General features: G+C 47.9%; 1 protein-coding gene across 1 annotated transcript in view; it reads right to left on the bottom strand.

The window, feature by feature from the left end:
• Positions 1-20891, bottom strand: part of LOC133135085 (A disintegrin and metalloproteinase with thrombospondin motifs 20-like) — a 101101-nt gene that overhangs the window by 28687 nt on the left and 51523 nt on the right. Inside the window, 12 exon segments of the mRNA XM_061251846.1 lie at positions 8468-8644; positions 9387-9548; positions 9832-10104; positions 10376-10540; positions 12009-12116; positions 13698-13817; positions 15247-15411; positions 16522-16686; positions 17551-17761; positions 18045-18171; positions 18994-19123; positions 19766-19932. Of these exon segments, the coding sequence (XP_061107830.1) occupies positions 8468-8644; positions 9387-9548; positions 9832-10104; positions 10376-10540; positions 12009-12116; positions 13698-13817; positions 15247-15411; positions 16522-16686; positions 17551-17761; positions 18045-18171; positions 18994-19123; positions 19766-19932 (1970 nt within the window).

Below are 20891 nucleotides of genomic sequence, written 5' to 3'. Positions count from 1 at the left end.
GGTTAAGCTGGGCGAGTGAGCTGGTGGTTAATCTGGCGGACTAGGTGACTATATAAGCAGATTTCACAGTAATGTTTAATATTTATCCATTTCTATTATGGATATAATCTAGAGCAGGGATCACCACCCCTGCTCCAGGCGATCGATCGTCCTGTAGGTTTTCACTTCAACTCTAATTTGCCACACCTGATTCGACTAATTAGCAGCTCAATGACATCTCTAGCTGTTGAATGAGGAGTGCTTTGTTTGGGTAGGAGTGAAAACCTACAGGACAGTAGATCTCCAGGAACAGGGTTGGAAACCACTGATCTAGAGGAACAAAATGTTTCTCCATATCTGGGCCTGCATGTTAGAGGCAAGCAGTAATACCCACAGGTTGTCAGGTAGAACCAAGTTCTTCCTGAAAAAATGAATCAAAAATAACTTCTGAATAAGTAATTTGTTGGTAATCCCTCCTAGATGTTTATCACTATATTTATATTAGTATATTTACTATCAGTACACCAAGTGTCCGATCTCATCAGAACAGGGCCGGTGTGGGTCCAGGTTTTAGTTATAGCCTGAAAACACCCGATCTTGAAGAGTATGATGAGTAATGAGCTGATCTCAGTGTCATGGTGCTGGGCCATGCTGCTCTTTACTGCATTAGATCAGACACAGCCTGGCCTATCCACCGGTGACATGAGCTCAACCCAGATCAACACAAACATACTGTAAATGTACCGTGCTGTAAATGAGATTTGGTTTAATATGCAACTTTAAAAGTGCAACATAAGCAACAGGAGGGAGGGCGTATTCAAACACCATCAGTACCGTACAACAACAGCAGCTAACCTGCTGCTCATAATTTGCATCAAGCTAACTGGTTTCCAGTCAAGCATTCTCCATCTAGACGAGTCCTTGTTTAAATACGTACGTAGCTAAGTAGTTACAGTGCCTGTCACTAATTGGCTAAAACGGCTTAGCGACTGTTGCTAGGTACCCATGGAACTGCAGAAAAGCTGCAAAGCATTGCTAATGTTAGCAAGTGTCACGTCTGTAATCTAACAACGCAACTGCCTTCAGCATGCCCTGTTGGCAGAACTACAGTAAACAATTCATAACCTCGTTGGCTAGTTGGCTAAAACAGAAATAAAGCTAGGTTTGGCCAGTTAGCCAGCAAACTGGTAAAGTCATCAAGTTATGGCTGGACCCTGGAGTGCTGGCCCAGACACAGTAAGTTTACATTACGTGGAGTATCAAGACATCCAGGCATGTGTCGACATATGTGCATCATCACTGGGCCTGGGGCTACGTGAACCCTATTTAACGGGAATTGTGGAACATTTTTGCGGTTGTAAACATATAAAACTGAAGAGGCTTCTTTTGTTTGGCGTCTCCAAGCCGACCACAAAGCCATCAGCCTGCATTTGTTCCTCCGCACGAATACACCCTGTCGCCAACTGGGATTTATCCGTTAGAGCAGAGCGCAGTCTAACCTGTCGTCCGCCATATTCTGTTCAGGATTCTGCCTGGTTTTGGGCAAAGGCGCGCATGTATAACGTGGTTTAAACGTGGTTTAACTGATGATCTGGGCCAGGGCAGTGCCCCTCTGCACAGACACACAGCCGTTAACACAGCCCCATTTAAAATTCCAGCTAAGACCAGCTGAGATTCCTCACTGGTTTAAGACGGTTAAACTTGTGTGTTTGACACTTCTATCTAGTTATAGCTGGTCTGTGGCAAATCAAAGCTGGTCTATAGCTGGTTAAACCTGGTCAAAGCTGGTAGTGTAAGCTGGTGGTGAAAGTCTCAGCCTAGCTGACTATACCGGCTGGTCAGCTGGTGAACAGCTGGTTGACCGGCTAAAAACCAGCAGTTTGGACCGATTTAAACTGGAATTTCCACAGAAATTCAGCTCCCACACAACGACACTAATTTCTAGAAGTTCTGAGGCTTCTAGAAGGGACACTATCCTGCTACAACACTAAACATCCACAGAGATGAGCGCATGTGAGAACACGACCAGGACCGGAGAGCAGGGGGCACTACACTGGTCGAGGAGTCCATGCCAAATATCATATATTATTATATTATATAGCATTATTACCAAGCATTCATTTTAAATCTGGCATTTTTTACAGTTATAGTTATATTTTTGATAAGGTTCAGATATGGCGTGTCTTGACCCTCAGAATTAAATGCACCACGCAATACTTATGTTGAAGATGGAAGCAATAAAAATAAATGTATTTTTTCATAAAAATAGTAATAATAACACCTGTAATGGTTAAATCCAGTGTCATCCCATCTATATACTACTTTTCAGTAAACTGAACTGCGACTCAAAAGCAGAACTTTACTTCCATTTTCATGGATTGGGTTTGGGCCAGATATAATATTTGAGCAACGCATGAACTATGACTAATTATGCTCCCGTGTATTATTCCAGTGATTAGTACAGGGCCGTGTGTCACTACGCACAGGGCCAAAGTGGAGTCCAAGGCCGTCGGGAGCGAGACTGTTGATTTTATGTTCAGCCACAGTGCAGGCTCCAGCTTGTACAGTTTGCGTGGGGTATCTTAATTAAGAATCGTCTGCATAAATACTTACATTACGGCTAAACACAGATGGTTCATATTTATTTTAATTTAAAACAAAGTTGGCGGGGAGGAATCTGAAACAGAAATGTAATTCTGACTGCCTGTGTGAGTGTGTGTGTGAGTGTGTGCGTGTGTGTGTGTGTGTGTGTGTGTGTGTGTGTGTGTGTGTGTGTGCGTGTGTGTGTGTGTGTGTGTGAGAGAGTGTATGGTGTGTGTGTGTGTGTGTGTGTGAGAGAGTGTATGGTGTGTGTGTGTGTGTGTGTGTGTGCGTGTGTGTGTGTGTGTGTGTGTGAGTATATGGTGTGTGTGTGTGTGTGTGTGTGTGTGTGTGTGTGTGTGTGTGTGTGTACGGCTGTGTGTGGTCACACCTGTGGATCACTAAAACACATTCATTACATCATTCACAGCGTGTTCAAGCAGAGCCCAGATCTCATGATAGAAAATAATTAATGCGGTGACAAGTATAACCAAGTGTAATATGAACAATAGAAATGAGCTACATACATATAAAAATGATGTTCCATTCCTTCAGGCAAACACTATGAACATAGTTTGTTCAATACCACAATCCGTATCATTTTATCTGCGACGTCTTCAAAGACAGAATTGTGCCAGGATGAATTATGTCAGCTATTGTTTCTGTTAAAGGGCAATGTTGTTCTTAATTAAGTTGCCTTCCAAGTTCACTGAAGAAAAGCTTATTTAGTAAAAATGTAAACAGATGACCCAGCCAGCGCCAAATTCAGATGTTTCTTGGATTTCGTTTTGTATGTTGCATTGTAGAACATTCTAGCAAAATAAATAATAAATAAATAAATACAATTGAAATTCTATACTCCTGTGTTCTAAAGCATCTTTTCATGCCTTGAGCTATACAAGTAATTGCTTTTTGTTCTAGGACATAATGCAAATGTTGGAAAGCAACATCAAACCAGTTGTTTCACAAACACACAAGTGATCTGATGGACCGAGACGAGACGTCCCGTGAAAAGACAGAAAACCAAGCAACAGTATCGCATGACACTGGATCAGAGCGCATTGTGCAATCCACAAAGCCTCACAGAGTAAACGCTTTATCAAAACCAATTTGTGCTCGAAAATATTTGCTGGGGGGGGGGGGGGTCACTACAGAAAACGACTGTCCAGATGTCAGAGGTTGAGCTTTTCATCTTCAGGTATTCATAAACATAAACCATCGCCCTGCTAAAGGTCCAGCTCCCTGATTAGATAAATATACCTTGCAGTGCTCTAATTGGATCACCTCTAAGGTAGCTACCAATCACTGTCACCCGTATAAATCCTCACATATGCGAGTGGTAGAGAACGCATTGAGCCTCGGCATGGTTCTAATTTCGTCTGTTTATCCTATTTCATAAAGAATACGCTTTTATTCTACGTGCCATCCTCAAATTAGAGATCGTCCCGGAGATGTTTACAGAGCGGCAGTGTAAATATATCGCAGTGTTTGAACAGAAACACGTTTCTCATCATTTTGCTTTTAGTGCTATGAAAATATGAAAGCTTACATCGCACATAGTCGGTTATAAAAGAAGGATGCCGATTGAAATAAAAATCAAACAATTTCAGACCGCAAGAAAGAGACAACATGCCTCTGTTTCAGCGCTGGTACTTCCAGACCCATTTGAATGTGGCGTATCATCCATTCTGGATCAACACAGCGTTGTGTCACATGACCGGGTAAACAAGACTAAGCTCAACTCCAGCGTTAAAGATCGCCATAGTTAGTGAACACAAGCAAGACCCATTCCGTGTTCTATTCAAGAGCCTTTCATTCCTATATCGTGAATGTTTATGGTCTGGATTTCCCCTATAGCAACCCAATAAAAGCGAGAACGAGCAAAAGGGCGGTGTCAGGATGCCGTGTGTTTTATGTGCAGTGGAGCGGTGCGGTCTGAACGTTAGAGAGGAAGCAGCACATGCTGAGCTCTGCACGTGTGCCAGGGACCACAGCGCCACACCGTATGAAAAACAACACAAGTGATGCCACCTTTAAATTTCTTTAATATTTTACAGTGGGGAAAATCCATTTCAACATGGTTATGGTGTTACTTTTTTTTTGTATGTGCATGAATTAAATATATAAAAAAAACACTGAAAATAGAGCAAAATAAATACATTTAACAAAACAAAACAGAAGCAAAAAAAAAAAAGGATTTTGAAGTAAAACGCCAAGTCCCCTATTGTTACTAAGCATCATGGGTAAAAATAAAAAAACAAAAAAACAAAATGAAAGCCCATGATTGTGATCAAGTGAAGCTTTGATGTTCTGTGCGTCTTGGGATTGACAGACAGATGGACAGACAGACAGAGAGACAGGGAAAAGCAGTCTGGAGACGGCACAACAGGAGGCAGACAGCATTTCACAAACAAGCTGCCCGTCGCCATAAAATGGCCGCCTGCCAAGCTTTCCCGCAGCACAGAGAATACCCACAATGCAACAGTGGCCCTTTCCCACAGCACAGGGAAAGCTGTGAAGAATACCCACAATGCAACAGTGGCCCTTTCCCCACCTATTCACCTACTGTAAACAAATAAATAAGTTTCATTTTGTAAAAACTCCTTCAGAAATATAATAATTAAAAAACAAACCCATTGCAAAACAGAAAATACGTGAAAACAGCAAAAAATGACTGAGAAGTCACATGAGAGGTATTTGTGCATTTCAGTGGAAGCCTGATTTATGGATAACATTTGCATTCTGTTGTTAAAATTAGTTCCATCTACTGAACTCTTGAGTTTCCCAAATAAAGCGACATATCGCTACCACTACAACAGTCACTGGCCATACAAGCAAAGTTTCATTTTACTGTATCAGCTGGTCCATTTGTGCATTAAAAGTTAAATCTATTTTCTAATTTTGGCCCCTTAAACTGGAATAAGCGTTGTCCTTCTGTTTGATTAAGAAATCTAATGAGTGCTTCTTTTTTTGTTAATGTCTTCCAAAATGTTATGAGGTTCACTCTGAAATTTTAAATAGAGTTGAGGCAAAACATGACACGCAAATCAGTTGAATGAAGCGCAACATATTGGGATGTAAAATCAGCGATGGCGTTAATCCTGGTTCATGTGTTAATATGATGAGGTAAGTTAAGACTCTTCTTCTCCATATTATAACCAGATGCAAGTCAGTAATTACTTCTAACACCCTACCCTAGTCACACCACTAAACATGCCTGTAGACCAGGGGTGTCAAATCTTATCCAAAAACGGCCAACCGATTCAACTAATTAACTAATCATGGTCATCAATCAAGTGGTCTTCAATCAATGACATACAGCTGATTAGAACTTAAGGACCCTCTCCCTCTGTCTGTGGTCTACTTGGCATATATAAGGCGGTTTTTGTTGTATGTATGGCTGTTGGTTGTACGTATGGCGGTTGGTTGTACGTATGGCGGTTGGTTGTACGTATGGCGGTTGGTTGTATGTATGGCGGTTGGTTGTATGTATGGCTGATCTATTGCACAGAAAGGGAAGCTCTGCTCTGTCTGGCAGTGGGACATCCCTGCCATACCTGCAGACAGGTAAGAGGTGTAGCCCACTGCCTGCTGCCCAGCTCCAGGTCCAGGTCAGATCAGCCAATCCACAAAACGACTTACGTACAGGGGCGGCCCAAAGTAGGTGAGTTCACACCTCAAATCCCGCTGCTAGAGATATCATAATGGCAATTTCCCTCCTGAATAAAATACTGAACTGTATCATATGACATAAACCCAGCTAGTTCCAAATGGTTATTTCCAAGGTTGTGAAATGTTCACACTGCTTTTGTATCTTTCAACACAAAGTTCTTGTCAACAGTGTAGCTACAAGAATTAATATTCACCACAACAGTAAGAACATTTTGACGGGCTGGATATACAAGATACTAAAACGTGGATTAAGTCATTTGATTCCCATATTTTCCACACTTCAAAATTGCAGGATGTTTTCTAATGGAAACAGAGCTGATACAATTATAATGCGTGCAATGATGTTCTGAGCAGTGATTTACCGACGGTTGAAAGGCCTTAGCACCACAGCATCCAAGTTAGCACCAAATTCAGCACTGAGTTAGCACTGAGTTAGCACCAAATTTAGCACCCAGTTAGCAACCTGAGTTAGCACCCTATGTTCTTCACAGTAAGTTGAAAATGTCACCTACATTTCTCATTTGCACTGTAACAGAGATCAAATGGCAGCAGACCTCTCTGCAAAATATTTTCATGTGGGAATCCACGGGATCCTGAGATTACAAGATCGATAGCATGTAAGGAAACTACAAAGCTGTACGAGCTAAGGCCAGCGAGGTGAGATCATTGGACTTTTATTTTGACAAAAGGTGGACCACGAACATCAATGTTTTATTCTGGCCCTTGGTGTTTTCCGGCGGCCATTTTAAATCTACCTGGATTCTGTTTCAGTTGTAAAGACTGCACCAGCAGCACAGCTTTGGGCGTCTGTGATTAGGAGGTGCCTGAATTCGGTAAGGCCTGACTGCACGGGTGTTTACTAATCTGCAAACCTTCATGGAGTTATAGAGCACACACGCTGACTGCTGCAGACACACGCCGTACTCCACTTTGCAAAAGTATTCAGGGAAATACAGGAACCAAATGGAAATTTTACAGGATCAATTAGTCATATTAATGTTACAATATTAATGGCCTGACAACTATGAAATGCCATTGCAGTTTAATGATCATGATTGCATCCGCTGCGCCAATCAGCAAATTATCTTCATGCTATTGATCCTATTGTATTCTGATGTTGACAAATTATGTTATTGCCCATATGTTTTTTGTGATTGTAAGATTATTATTTTTTTTATTAGATTCTAAGAGAGCAGACATTTATAAAAAAACTGCCACATAATGCACATCATGTGTTTTCAACTTAACACGATTTTTAAAAACTACTTTAAAAATACTCTGAATCTTGCTGCTGGCTCAAAAATATTTTCCTCTGTACAAATTGGCATTTAATTATGAAGAAAACCATGAGACCTGACCGTAAGCACCAGTTAAAAAACAAAAACATGAAATAAAAATTTAAATATCATCATCATTGTGCTGACTAATATAATACTGTACAAAAGTTGCATATACAATATACAAAACAATCATCATTTGTTGCTGTTTTTCATAATGACGATGATATTAAAAACTCTTATACACAAATTTACACTTGTGCACTTTGATTACAAGGTGAGACATCATTCACAAAAAAGTATAGTTCACGCTTCACATATCGAAATAAACATAATTTGAATGTATGTTTCTTGTGTAATATATTACGAAACACAATTACAGTACTAATTTGTTCGTTTAACTTGGACCTCTTGCACCAAACTGGATGGATTTGTGTGTAATAATAGTGAGCTCTGTTTTAACTAACACCTTGTCAGAGAGAGAGAGGGGGGGAGGGGGAGAGAGAGAGGGAGAGAGGGGGAGGGAGAGAGAGGGAGAGAGGGGGAGAGAGAGGGAGAGGGGGGGGAGGGAGAGAGAGAGAATGAGAGAGGGGGAGGGAGGGAGAGAGAGAGAGGGAGAGAGGGGGGAAGGGGGAGAGAGAGAGGGGGGGAGGGGGAGAGAGAGAGGGAGAGAGGGGGAGGGAGAGAGAGGAAGAGAGGGAAAGAGAGAGGGGGAGAGAGGGGGACGGAGAGAGAGAGTGAGAGAGAGAGAGAGAGGCCTGGGTGGTCCCGGGCAGATCCAATCATTGACCCCGCTCACTTCCTTACCACAGAGAGTTTTTGTAAATACATATTTAAACGGCCGGGCCAGAAATACAGTCCCCTGTAATCGAGCAGAACCCATATGTACTGCTGATGTGTACGAGGAGGAGGAGGAGGAGGCGGAGGAGGGGGGGGGGGGGGGAGGAAGGCTATCGTACCGGACTCCATGGCTGTCGGTGCCAGGACGCACTGCCGGGGCAGGGCTGTGTGTTGCAGATCTCGGTTTCCGGAGGTTTCTCCAGGACGTCACAGTTGTGGTTGTTCAGCCTCTGTCCGCTGGGCTGCTGACAGACCACCAGCCTGGTCCTGCTGCCTGACCCGCAGGACTGCGTGCACTGAGGGGCAGAGAGAGACACCACAGAGACACTCACTACACCACAGAGACACTCACTACACCACAGAGACACTCAACACCACAGAGACACTCACTACACCACAGAGACACTCAACACCACAGAGACACTCAACACCACAGAGACACTCAACACCACAGAGACACTCAACACACCACAGAGACACTCACTACACCACAGAGACACTCAGCACACCACAGAGACACTCAACACACCACAGAGACACTCAACACACCACAGAGACACTCAACACCACAGAGACACTCAATACACCAGAGAGACACTCAACACACCACATAGACACTCAACACACCACAGAGACACTCAACACCACAGAGACACTCAACACACCACAGAGACACTCAACATACCACAAACACTCAACACCACAGAGACACTCAACACACCACAGAGACACTCAATACACTCAATATGGCTGTTCTTACTGCCTGCCAACAGACACTTTCTTACATCACAACACAGAATCAACCCCAGCTTCAGCTTTAGCAGATGGTCAAACAAACTTACTGCACTGCCAACTGCCAATTCATAGAGGATGAGACCAGGAGAGAGCTCACTAAAGAGAGAGTTAGACCAGGAGAGAGCTCACTAAAGAGAGTTAGACCAGGAGAGAGCTCACTAAAGAGAGTTAGACCAGGAGAGCTCGCTAAAGAGAGAGTTAGACCAGGAGAGAGCGCACTAAAGAGATGAAAGTCCTCCTCACCTTGCCCCAGACGCCGTAGTTCCAGTGTGGGCAGGGCCCTGAATCGCAGCTCTTTGATTGGGCGGGCTTCACCCGCTCGTCGCAGTGATTGGTGGGGCTGCCCTCCCTGTCCTGACACACCACCACCCTGCGCTGGAACCCCCCCTCACAGGTACTGGAGCACTGCACGCAGGGGGAGGGAGCGCAGCTTAGCAACACTGCAGCTTAGCAACACCTTACCAACATCATAGCAACACTGCTCAGCACCATGATAACATGCACAACATTATATCAACACTATTAACATCACCTTAGCAAGACCATAGCGAGGCTCTTCACACCCACACACACACACACACACACACACACACTGCAGTATTGCACACTGCAGCTGGGCTGAGTGTGTCCGTGAGTGTGTCCCTGAGTGTGCTACAGCAGGCAGACAGTAGGGGGGCGCTGTACCCACCGCTCCCCAGGGCCCCGTCCTCCACTGGTGCTCTGCAGAGGGGACGTTCCAGTTGCTGTGTCCGGGGTGGTTGCCGGGGCGGTGGGCGGGCCGGTCGGCGTGGGGCTGGTCGTTGGGGCGGGGCTGGTACCGGGCGGGGCAGGGCTGGGCGCTGCACTCCTGCTCGGTGTCGGGCCTGGTGTCCGGGTCACACAGCCCCTCGTCCAGCCGCTGGTGGTAGTTACTGCACATGACCTGTCTGGTGTACCTGCCCCGGCCACACGTCTCAGAGCACTGCAGGGACCAGGGGGGAAAGGGTTAAACCCAGAAACACAACCCAGCCCAACTCTACACCTCAACCCTAACTCGGGGTTGAGGTGTAATGGGGTGTGTGTATGTGTGTGTGTGTGAGTGAGTGAGTGAGTGTGTGTGTGAGTGTGTGTGTGTGTGTGTGAGTGTGTGTGTGAGTGTGTGTGAGTGTGTGTGTGTGTGTGTGTGTGTGTGAGAGTGTGTGTGAGTGTGTGAGTGTGTGTGAGTGTGTGAGTGTGTGTGAGTGTGTCCTCACAGGAGACCAGGGGCTGGTCTGCCACTCCCCACAGGCGCTGAAGCAGGAGGCGTCCTCAGCAGGGCGGGGCAGGTGCTGGCAGGATGACTCATCGGCCACACGGCCCTGTGAATCCCGACAGCTCACATAGCGAGCCTGCTTCCCCCGGCCACAGGACACAGAGCACTGCAACACACAACACACGCAATCAACCCCACAATGCACTGCAACACACAACACACGCAATCAACCCCACAATGCACTGCAACACACAACACACGCAATCAACCCCACAATGCACTGCAACACACAACACACGCCATCAACCCCACAATGCACTGCAACACACGCCATCAACCCCACAATGCACTGCAACACACGCCATCGACCCCACAATGCACTGCAACACACGCCATCGACCCCACAATGCACTGCAACACACGCCATCGACCCCACAATGCACTGCAACACACACCATCAACCCCACAATGCACTGCAACACACGCCATCGACCCCACAATGCACTGCAACACACAACACACACCATCAACCCCACAATGCACTGCAACACACGCCATCGACCCCACAATGCACTGCAACACACAACACACACCATCAACCCCACAATGCACTGCAACACATGCCATCAACCCCACAATGCACTGCAACACACACGCCATCGACCCCACAATGCACTGCAACACACGCCATCAATCCCACAATGCACTGCAACACACGCCATCAATCCCACAATGCACTGCAACAACACACACCATCAATCCCACAATGCACTGCAACACACACCATCAATCCCACAATGCACTGCAACAACACAACACACCATCAATCCCACAATGCACTGCAACATCCTGATGTTGAAATGCTGATTTTAAAGGACATTTTTCATGGAAGGAGTTGGTGTGTCACCTAACGTGATACAGAGGTGGGGATTTTAGGAAAGCCGGATCTGGTAGAAGAGGAGCCACCATTCAGTCATAGGTCAGTGCAGAGGGCTGTTCCAGAATGTTCTTTTCCAAGTGACCTGTGTGATTCTTTGAGGAGATTGTGATTTGTAATTCTCAGAGCAGATGCCAATTCCCAGAATCCGTCAGAGTGAAATACGAACATCAGCACAGGACACACACACCGCAAGAAGCTCATGCGCCATATTAGCACTAGCAGTGTGTTTGTGAGTGTGTGTGTGCATGTGTACAGTAGTTTTTGTTTAATAATGGAAGGCAGCACAAACACGGGGTGAGTGAGTTGAGCAGCTACTGCTGCTGTGAAATTGCACACACACACATGCACTCTTCCTCTCTCTCTCACACACACGCACACACACACACACGCACACACACACACAGCCTGTGTATAGAGCTCATGTACAACAGGAGAGAAACACTGCAGAGAGAGGGGGGGAGGGAAAGAGAGGGAAAGAGAGGGAGACGGAGAATGAGATGGAGAAAGAGTAGAGAAAGAGAGAAAAAGAAAGAATAAAATACATGGGGAGAGTGAAAGAGGCAGAAGGAGAGAGTGAAAGAGGCAGAAGGAGAGAGTGAAAGGGGCAGAAGGAGAGAGTGGAAGAGGCAGAAGGAGAGAGTGAAAGAGGCAGAAGGGGAGAGTGAAAGAGGCAGAAGGAGAGGGCAGGACTCACCGTGGTCCATGAGCCGTATCTCCACTGGGTGATCCACTGGCCCGGGGCCTGAGGCTGCGCTGTGCTGGGGGGTGGAGGGGCCCTGGGGCAGGGGGTCTCCTCACAGTCCTGCTCCCAAAAACCACAGAACAAGACCATTACAAAACCTCTCCCAAAAACACACACACTGCCCATTACCACAGAACAAGACCATTACAAAACCTCTCCCAAAAACACACACTGCACATTACCACAGAACAAGACTATTACAAAACCTCTCCCAAAAACACACACTGCCTGTTACCACAGAACAAGAGAATTACAAAACCTCTCCCAAAAACACACACTGCACATTACCACAGAACAAGACTATTACAAAACCTCTCCGAAAAACACACACTGCCTGTTACCACAGAACAAGAGAATTACAAAACCTCTCCCAAAAACACACACTGCCTGTTACCACAGAACAAGAGCATTACAAAACCTCTCCCAAAAACACACTGCCCGCTACCACAGAACAAGAGCATTACAAAACCTCTCCCAAAAACACACACTGCCTGTTACCACAGAACAAGAGCATTACAAAACCTCTCCCAAAAACACACACTGCCTGTTACCACAGAACAAGACCATTACAAAACCTATCCCAAAAACAAACACTGCCCATTACCACAGAACAAGAACACTAGTCAGCCTATACAGGACTGAGAACTACAATTCCCATCATCACAACAGAACATTACTAAACCTGGGACTCAAAAACACAAGACTGCAAACTACAAATCCCATCCCTACAGAACAAACTGGGACCTCCCACTAAAAATAAGGTTTGGCAGCATCGTAGCCAGCACTTCAAACAACTTATTATTTATGTTTTAAAATAAAACAACCAATAAGTCAAACTGACATTACTGAATAAACACAGGACAAAACACACTGCACTACGCCAAACTTTTTACGGTTTACTGAACACTAACAGTGGATGGTCTTAATTGTATAATATGTCTGACAAATAAAAAAGCAAAAAAAATAAAACACAATAAATCTACACAATAAATCTACACCAGCTGCAGACACCAACTCATTCCCAAAGGCTTTTCCAGCTTTTTAAACCAGCAGTACTCCGAGAATTGGGAAGGGAATCAGACTCAAGAACGTGATTTTTCCCTGATTTACCAGGAAATACACGACAACGTCTAGCCACAACAATAAATAAGCTATTCAATGTTCAGCAACAGAGCCAAATGCTGGTGGCCCCAGAGACATGTATGGCCTGTAAACATACCGTAAAAAGTTTCAAAATGAGGGAATAAAACCTGCAGCCATGCTGAGTGCGTTTGATCAGGAAAATGGTTACATTTATGAGGACAGGAGCCAGTGGGAATGTGTACCAGATAATCCCGGCATTCCTGGCCAAGTTCCCACAAAACCTGCCTCCCTACACCTTCCCATCTAATCATCGCCCCATTCCGTCAGGCTGCATAATCCCTCACACTCCCTGCCACACTCGGACTCAAACCCGCCATCTGAGTCAACCGCCGACCTCCCTGTTTAAGGCATAAAAGAAGTTTGCCAAATGAATTGACTGTGGGATTGTGGTTTCAGAATTTGGATTACTTTTCATTTTTCAGACAAAGTACCCTCATTCATTCAACATCCATCTATATCAGATAAAATAAATAAAAGATTAAAAACTCTGGTTTTTACCTGGCTGTCCCGGGGTCTGGTGGCTGCATTACATTCCCAGTTTTCCAGGGTCTTCCCGTAACCCCCGGAAACACACCGGACGGCCCGTACCTGGTAACCATGACCACAGGTCACCGTGCACTGTGAAGCCAAACACAGAGTGCCAGGTGAGAGCAGGTCCAACGGGCTCACCTGTGCGGAGACACACCTGGGACAGGTACACCAGCACAGCATGCAGGAGCACAACACCCTCACACTGCAAGGACCCAAAACCACAAGCCTATAGGGCTACAGCACGCTCACGTGTTTATGGGAGTTTATTCTTTAAACCAGTGTCTTTTGAGATCGTATCTCTTACAAGGCAAACCTGTTAAATGTTAAAGGTACGATAGGTAATATTTTTAAGTTAAAACATGGTTAGTCAATGGCGTGGGGGAGGTTTCAACATCAGCGCGTTCAAAGTGAAGGGGGAGAGATAAACAGTGTTGTGGTTTGAGGATGTTTGTTGCTGCAATTCCTCTCTTCACCGCTAGGAGTCCATGGGTCTGATACTATTTAAGGTGGGATGCTATTTGTCTCTTGTTTCAGAGCTTGTCTGAGCTTCCTGTAGCAACCAATAAATTGGTGAAAATTCTCCTCAAGTCAAGGGGACTGGATTCACCTTCCAGGCAATGCATGTAAAGCAGTTGTGCTTGTGCTTTATTAGCCGAGGAAGCAAAGCTGTGTGTTTGGCTGTCAGGTACATTAAGTGGATTTATAGGAGATCTCGGTCTTCTGGGGGGTGGGCGGGGGAACAGTGGTGTTGTTTGGTCGTCTGACAGCTTGCTGAGTTACGGCACTGAGTGTGTTTGTGTGTTTGAGTGAGTGTGTGTGTGTGTGTGTGTGTGTGTGTGTGTGTGTGCGTGTGTGTGCGTGCGTTCGAGTGTGTGAGTGTGTGTGTGTGTGTGTGTGTGCGTGCGTTCGAGTGTGTGTGTGTGTGTGTGTGTGTGTGTGTGTGTTCAGTGGGAGGGGGTTGTCTGCTCCCTCGTATCCAGGGAGTGTAAATTCCAGTTACGGCACACCCCTGCATGTGGGAATGCTGCAGCCCCGGTCCGCTGCCCCGGGTGAGAGACCGTGAAACACAGTGTGCTGTGTAGGACCCCCACAACCTTCTCTGTTATGAGCTGTGTGAATGAACTGTGGAAGGAAATATGGGATTAACTCTCACCGGGGCCAACCTTCCGGGTCCCTGCTATGCAGCTTAGCTACTAGGCTGCACCGGACTACATCTGTCCAGTCCTGCTCATCTCAAAGAATCTCCTTCCGGGGGGAGCCCTGGCTAAGTCAACGGACCACTCTGATACCTCACAACCACCTGACACACGGACCACTCTGATACCTCACAACCACCTGACACACGGACCACTCTGATACCTCACAACCACCTGACACACGGACCACTCTGATACCTCACAACCACCTGACACACGGACCACTCTGATACCTCACAACCACCTGACACACGGACCACTCTGATACCTCACAACCACCTGACACACGGATGTGTCCCCCCAACCCCCCCGGGACTCACCACGCCCCAGGAGCCGGCCTGCCAGGAGGGGCAGTCCGGGAGCCTGCAGCTCCCCAGGGCCGGGGGCCGGGTCTGGGGGTCACAGAGCTGCTCCGGCTGGGCCTCCTGGTTCAGCTGGCAGAAGACCTGCCGATGACGAGGGCCTTTCCCACAGGTCGCCGAACACTGAGCGTGTGTGTGTATGTGTGTGTGTGTGTGTGTGTGTGTGTGTGTGAGTGTGTGAGTGTGTGTGTGTGTGTGTGTGTGAGTGTGTGAGAGAGTGTGAGAGAGTGTGTGTGAGTGAGTGTGTGTGTGTGTGTGTGTGTATGTGTGTGTGTGTGTGAGTGTGTGTGAGTGTGTGTGTGAGTGTGTGAGAGAGTGTGAGAGAGTGTGTGTGAGTGAGTGTGTGTGTGTGTGTGTGTGTGTGTGAGTGTGTGTGAGTGTGTGTGAGTGTGTGAGTGAGTGTGTGAGAGAGTGTGCGAGTGTGCGAGTGTGTGAGTGTGTATGTGTGTGTGTGAGTGTGTGTGAGTGTGTGTGTGAGTGTGTGAGAGAGTGTGAGAGAGTGTGAGAGAGTGTGTGTGTGAGTGAGTGTGTGAGTGTGTGATTGTGCGCAAGTGTGTGTGTGTGTGCGTGTGTGTGTGTGTGTGTAGGAGACAGAAAGAGAGAATTTCACAAAACTTCATTATGACACTACAAGAAAACAGCACAAGGCACAGAAACAAGAGGAGAGAGAAAGAAAGAAAGAGAGAAAGAAACAGAGAGAGGGAGAGGTGAGAGAAAGAGAGAGAGGGAGGGGTGAGAGAGAGAGAGTGAGGGGTGAGAGAGAGGGAGGGGTGAGAGAGAGAGAAAGAGGAGAGCAGTTGAGAGGGGCAGAAATACACAAAAGCAGTTGGGGTAGTTTTCTGTGCCATTCAACACTTCTCTCAGTTAATTGGAGACTCTTCGTGTGTTTTCGAGTTTTCACTGTTTTTATTCAATTTCACAGTGCATCTGCACTCCATTTCCTGTCCCTCTAAAGCCTTCTGTGACTGGTCTTTTGTCAAGAACTCTCAAAAGTAAAAACTGCACTGATTGGCCGTTTCGATAATCGGATGACTGACTGATTAACCGGCTGTCCGTCTGTCAGAATGATTAATTAATTGATTGTATAACTGATAGCCTGTTTGGCCCATCGCCTGATTGACCAATTACCTCATTGGCCGGCTGCCCGGCTGGCCTGCTGCCCGATTGGCTGGCTGCCTGCTTGGCGCAGTGCCTGATTGGCTGACTGTGTTTCCGGGCAGGATGATCTCCTACCTCGCTCCACTCGCTGGTGGCCCAGTCTGGGCATGCTCTGTTGCTGCAGCTCTCTGTCGCCACCCGCTGGTGGTCCACGCACTCGCGGTCAGCTAGCCGCCGGCTCAGGTTGTTGATGCAGTACGAGTCTCGGGTTCTGGTGCCGGTTCCACAGGTCTGAGAACACTGCGACAGAACAGCACCACAGAACCTCAGTGGAACAGAACAGCTCTATAGAACCTCAATGGAACAGAACAGCTCTACAGAACCTCAATGGAACAGAACAGCTCTATAGAACCTCAGTGGAACAGAATAGCACCACAGAACCTCAGTGGAACAGAACAGCTCTACAGAACCTCAAAGGAACAGAACAGCTCTACAGAACCTCAATGGAACAGAACAGCTTTACAGAACATCAGTGGAACAGAACAGCTCTACAGAACCTCAGTGGAGCAGAAAAGCTCTACAGAACCTCAGTGGAACAGAACAGAACAGCTCTACAGAACCTCAATGGGGAGGTAACAAGGTGAGATAAGGCAAGATAAGATTAAGTCAACTATGTAAAGTGAGATTACATAAGGTAAAGATGGGCACAAGGGGAATACCAGACACAGCTACCAGTGTACATCACCAACAAGAAGAGTGTTGAACAGAGGATCCGTCAGTTTAGCTCAAATTCCTCACTGATCTGGGATCAGCTTCCCTCATGCCAACCTGAGCTCCAGCACAGTAAACCCAGGCTATACACTGACCTGAGATCAGGGTCCGTAGGGCCAGCTCTAACTGATCTGGGATCAGCCACTTTAATACTGGACCTGACCCCAGCACAGTAAACCCAGGCTACACACTGACCTGAGACCAGGGTCCGTAGTGCCAGGTCTAACTGATCTGGGATCAGCCACTTTAATACTGGACCAGACCCCAAGCACAGTAAACCCAGTAAACACTGACCTGAGACCAGGGTCCGTAGTGCCAGCTCTAACTGATCTGGGATCAGCCACTTTAATACAGGACCTGAGCCCCAGCGCAGTAAACCCAGTAAACACTGACCTGAGACCAGGGTCCGTAGTGCCAGGTCTTCAGCAGGCAGTCCCCGGAGCAGGGCTCCCGGCCGGGGGGCTTGGGCAGGTGGCCGCAGTAGCTGGGGTCCAGACGCTCGCTCTGGTGCTTGGACAGGAAGTGCCGCACGCACTGCACGTCCAGCGTCCGCACGCCGGGCCCGCACCTCACCGAACACTCGCTCCTGCCTGCCGCGTGCCACCTGGGAACCGCCAGACACCGCCGTCAGCGCGCCCGCAATACCGACACACACCACCGGGGGACCGGGGGTCCATTTACCATCTACCACGATTAGCAGCGCATCTGGGATTTATTTTAAAGGCAATGACAGATATTACATTGATTGAAGTGCATTAACAGCCAAATGATGGTCATCCCTGTTGGAACCCATTTTTGGGGAACAGAAAAAGGTGTGAAAGTGTAGGTGAACATTAGCGAGCGTTCGCCATGCCGCAGTACCCTGGCGGCCCAGCGGGGGCGCTCACCTCAGCTCGCAGTCGGTGTTGCAGGCCTCAGTGTCTCCGCCCGGGCGCGGGAGGTTCTCACAGCGCTGCTCTGACACGACCAGGCGGTCACTCTGACGGACACACACCGCCCGACGCCCCCGATCACCTGGGAGAGGAGACCAACACAGCATTACAGAGAGAGAGAGAGAGAGGGAGAGGAGACCAACACAGCATTACATAGAGAGAGAGAGAGAGAGAGAGAGAGAGGGAGAGAGGGAGAGAGAGAGGGAGAGAGGGAGAGAGGGAGAGAGAGGGAGAGAGGGAGAGAGGGAGAGAGAGAGAGGGAGAGGAGATCAACACAGCATTACAGAGAGAGAGGGAGAGAGAGAGAGGGAGAGGAGACCAACACAGCATTACATAGAGAGAGGGAGAGAGAGAGAGAGAGAGAGAGAGAGGGAGAGAGGGAGAGAGAGAGAGAGGGAGAGAGGGAGAGAGAGAGAGGGGGGGAAAGAGAGTAAAGGAGAGAGGGAGAGAGAGAGTGATACGGCCTAGAAAATCATCTAGCCACACGTTTTTTTCTGCACCACACAAAGAGAAGATTACGATAATAAACTGTGGTCATAAAAACAAATAAATAAAGACGCCTGAGCAGGAGCCGAGGAGGGCGGAGATGTGTGTGCCACATACTGCCCTCCCATTGGCCAAGAACAGGGTGACATACTGCCCTCCCATTGGCCAGGAACAGGGTGACATACTGCCCTCCCATTGGCCAAGAACAGGGCGACATACTGCCCTCCCATTGGCCAAGAACAGGGCGACATACTGCCCTCCCATTGGCCAAGAACAGGGCGACATACTGCCCTCCCATTGGCCAGGAACAGGGCGACATGCTGCTGCCCCATTGGACACGGTGGGAGGGTCTTACTGCACGGGGGGGCGCAGTGAGAGGCGGAGGCCTGAGGAAGAGGAGGATTCGGGGGTCCCGTACCCTGACACATCCGGGAGCAGTCCTGCCAGGGTCCGGACGGGTCCCACACAAACCGCTCCTGGTGCTCCTGGATCGGGACATTGAAGGAGTACCTCACGTCCGGGTTGTGCAGGTTCCCCACGCACAGAACCTGTCCCAGAGAGAGAGGGAGGGGGGGAGAGGAAGAGAGAAAACGTATTTGAATCCAAAACAATGATGTATTTGACTCAGGTCTGGTCCTAGGACAGGAGCTACAGCTCAGGCTGTAGCTCACAGCTTAATTGGCCAATTAAAGCAGCTGATTGCACAGTAAACGGGCCTGACCCGCTCACTCAGATGTGAACAAACAGCCGGCAGGCCATGGGCCTTTCCAGCACGAGGACGGGGGAGGGGCGAGCGGTGATGACATCAGACTCCAGCGCTCTCTGTGTGCGGAAGACATCCAGCGTGAACCACCTCCGCTGCACGCTAGCAACCAAAATGTACGAAAACAAAAAAATGGCTTCTCTGCTGAAAATTCCATCTTAAACTGGCATAAACTGGTCAAGCTGGTTTAAGATGTGTTTTTAACACTTTAAGCAGCGGACCGTTCACCAGCTGGCCAGACTAGTCAACATGACCAGCAATGGACCAACAACTTACTCTTCCTGCTTAGCCAGCTTTGTCCCACTAGAGACCAGCTACAGTATGACCAGCTAGAAGTAGGTCTTCAGCAGGGTAGCCAGGTTGGCCAGCTAGCCCACTGCTAACCCTCGCCCAGGGAGTGAAGCATCTGTGCTGCCAGCAGGCTGACCTGGAGGATCAGCTCTTCCTCGATCCTCTCGGTGCAGTTGATCCGCTCCTCTTTGGTGTCCGACCCGCTGTACTCGATCAGCGTTCCGTGGAAGTTCATCTCCCGTTTGAACATGGACACCACCATGTTCCCGTTCAGCAGGAAGTTTGACTGGCTGTCGGATAATGCTGGAAAACGCAGAAACGCCGGGCGTGAGAGAGGGGAGAGGGGAGCCTCATGCAGTCAGTGCATTTACTCGGGAAACCTTTCACAAGAATTCTGAAATGTATTTCTATTCTGAAAAGGAAGACATTTTGAAATGTGAATTTCTCCAGAGAACAGATTTACAATACTTTAAATAGTTTTCTCTCACACACACACACACACACACACACACACACACACACACATACACACTCGCACACACACACACACACGCACATACACACTCACACACACACACACACACTCACACATGAATGTGCACGCAGACACACTTGTGCAGGCGCAGACACACACACACACACACACACACACACAAAGCATTAACAGAATATTTCTCCCAAAAGCTGTAGTAATTACAGCGCAGGGCTGTGTGTGTTTGAGAAACAGCTTGTTTACACTCAAGCCTCCACACGACGGTTTCCCCAACACTCCTGCCTGGTGATTTTTTGGGCGGAACTGAGGGGGGGGGGGGGGTCTCTCCTGTTGCACTAAGCTCACAGAGAGAGGATGAAAGACACTCCAGCGTCAGCTCGCGACATCGCAAACACATTTCCACATCGGGGCGTTTATCGCCACCCATCGCCCTGAGCCCCTACACGCTTTCATCTGGGGACTGCAACACATGTCTCCAATTACCAGCCCCCCCCTCCCCAACCCCCCATCGCGCAGCGGTGCCTACGGCAGGAGGAGCCACGGGCCTGCAGGAGAGAGCTGTCGGAGAGTAGCACCAGAGCAACAGCGCAGGCTATACGCTTACAACTCAGCAAAGGGCTGGATTCAGTCCACATTCTGTCCTTAACTCTGGCCCAGATTCAGTCCACATTCTGTCCTTAACTCTGGCCCAGATTCAGTCCACATTCTGTCCTTAACTCCGGCCCAGATTCAGTCCACATTCTGTCCTTAACTCTGGCCCAGATTCAGT

This window comes from Conger conger, chromosome 8 (genome assembly GCF_963514075.1).
Source record: "Conger conger chromosome 8, fConCon1.1, whole genome shotgun sequence".
NCBI lineage: Eukaryota > Metazoa > Chordata > Actinopteri > Anguilliformes > Congridae > Conger > Conger conger.
Note: the sequence above shows the minus strand (reverse complement) of the source record. Positions and strands in the feature narration are given on the sequence as shown.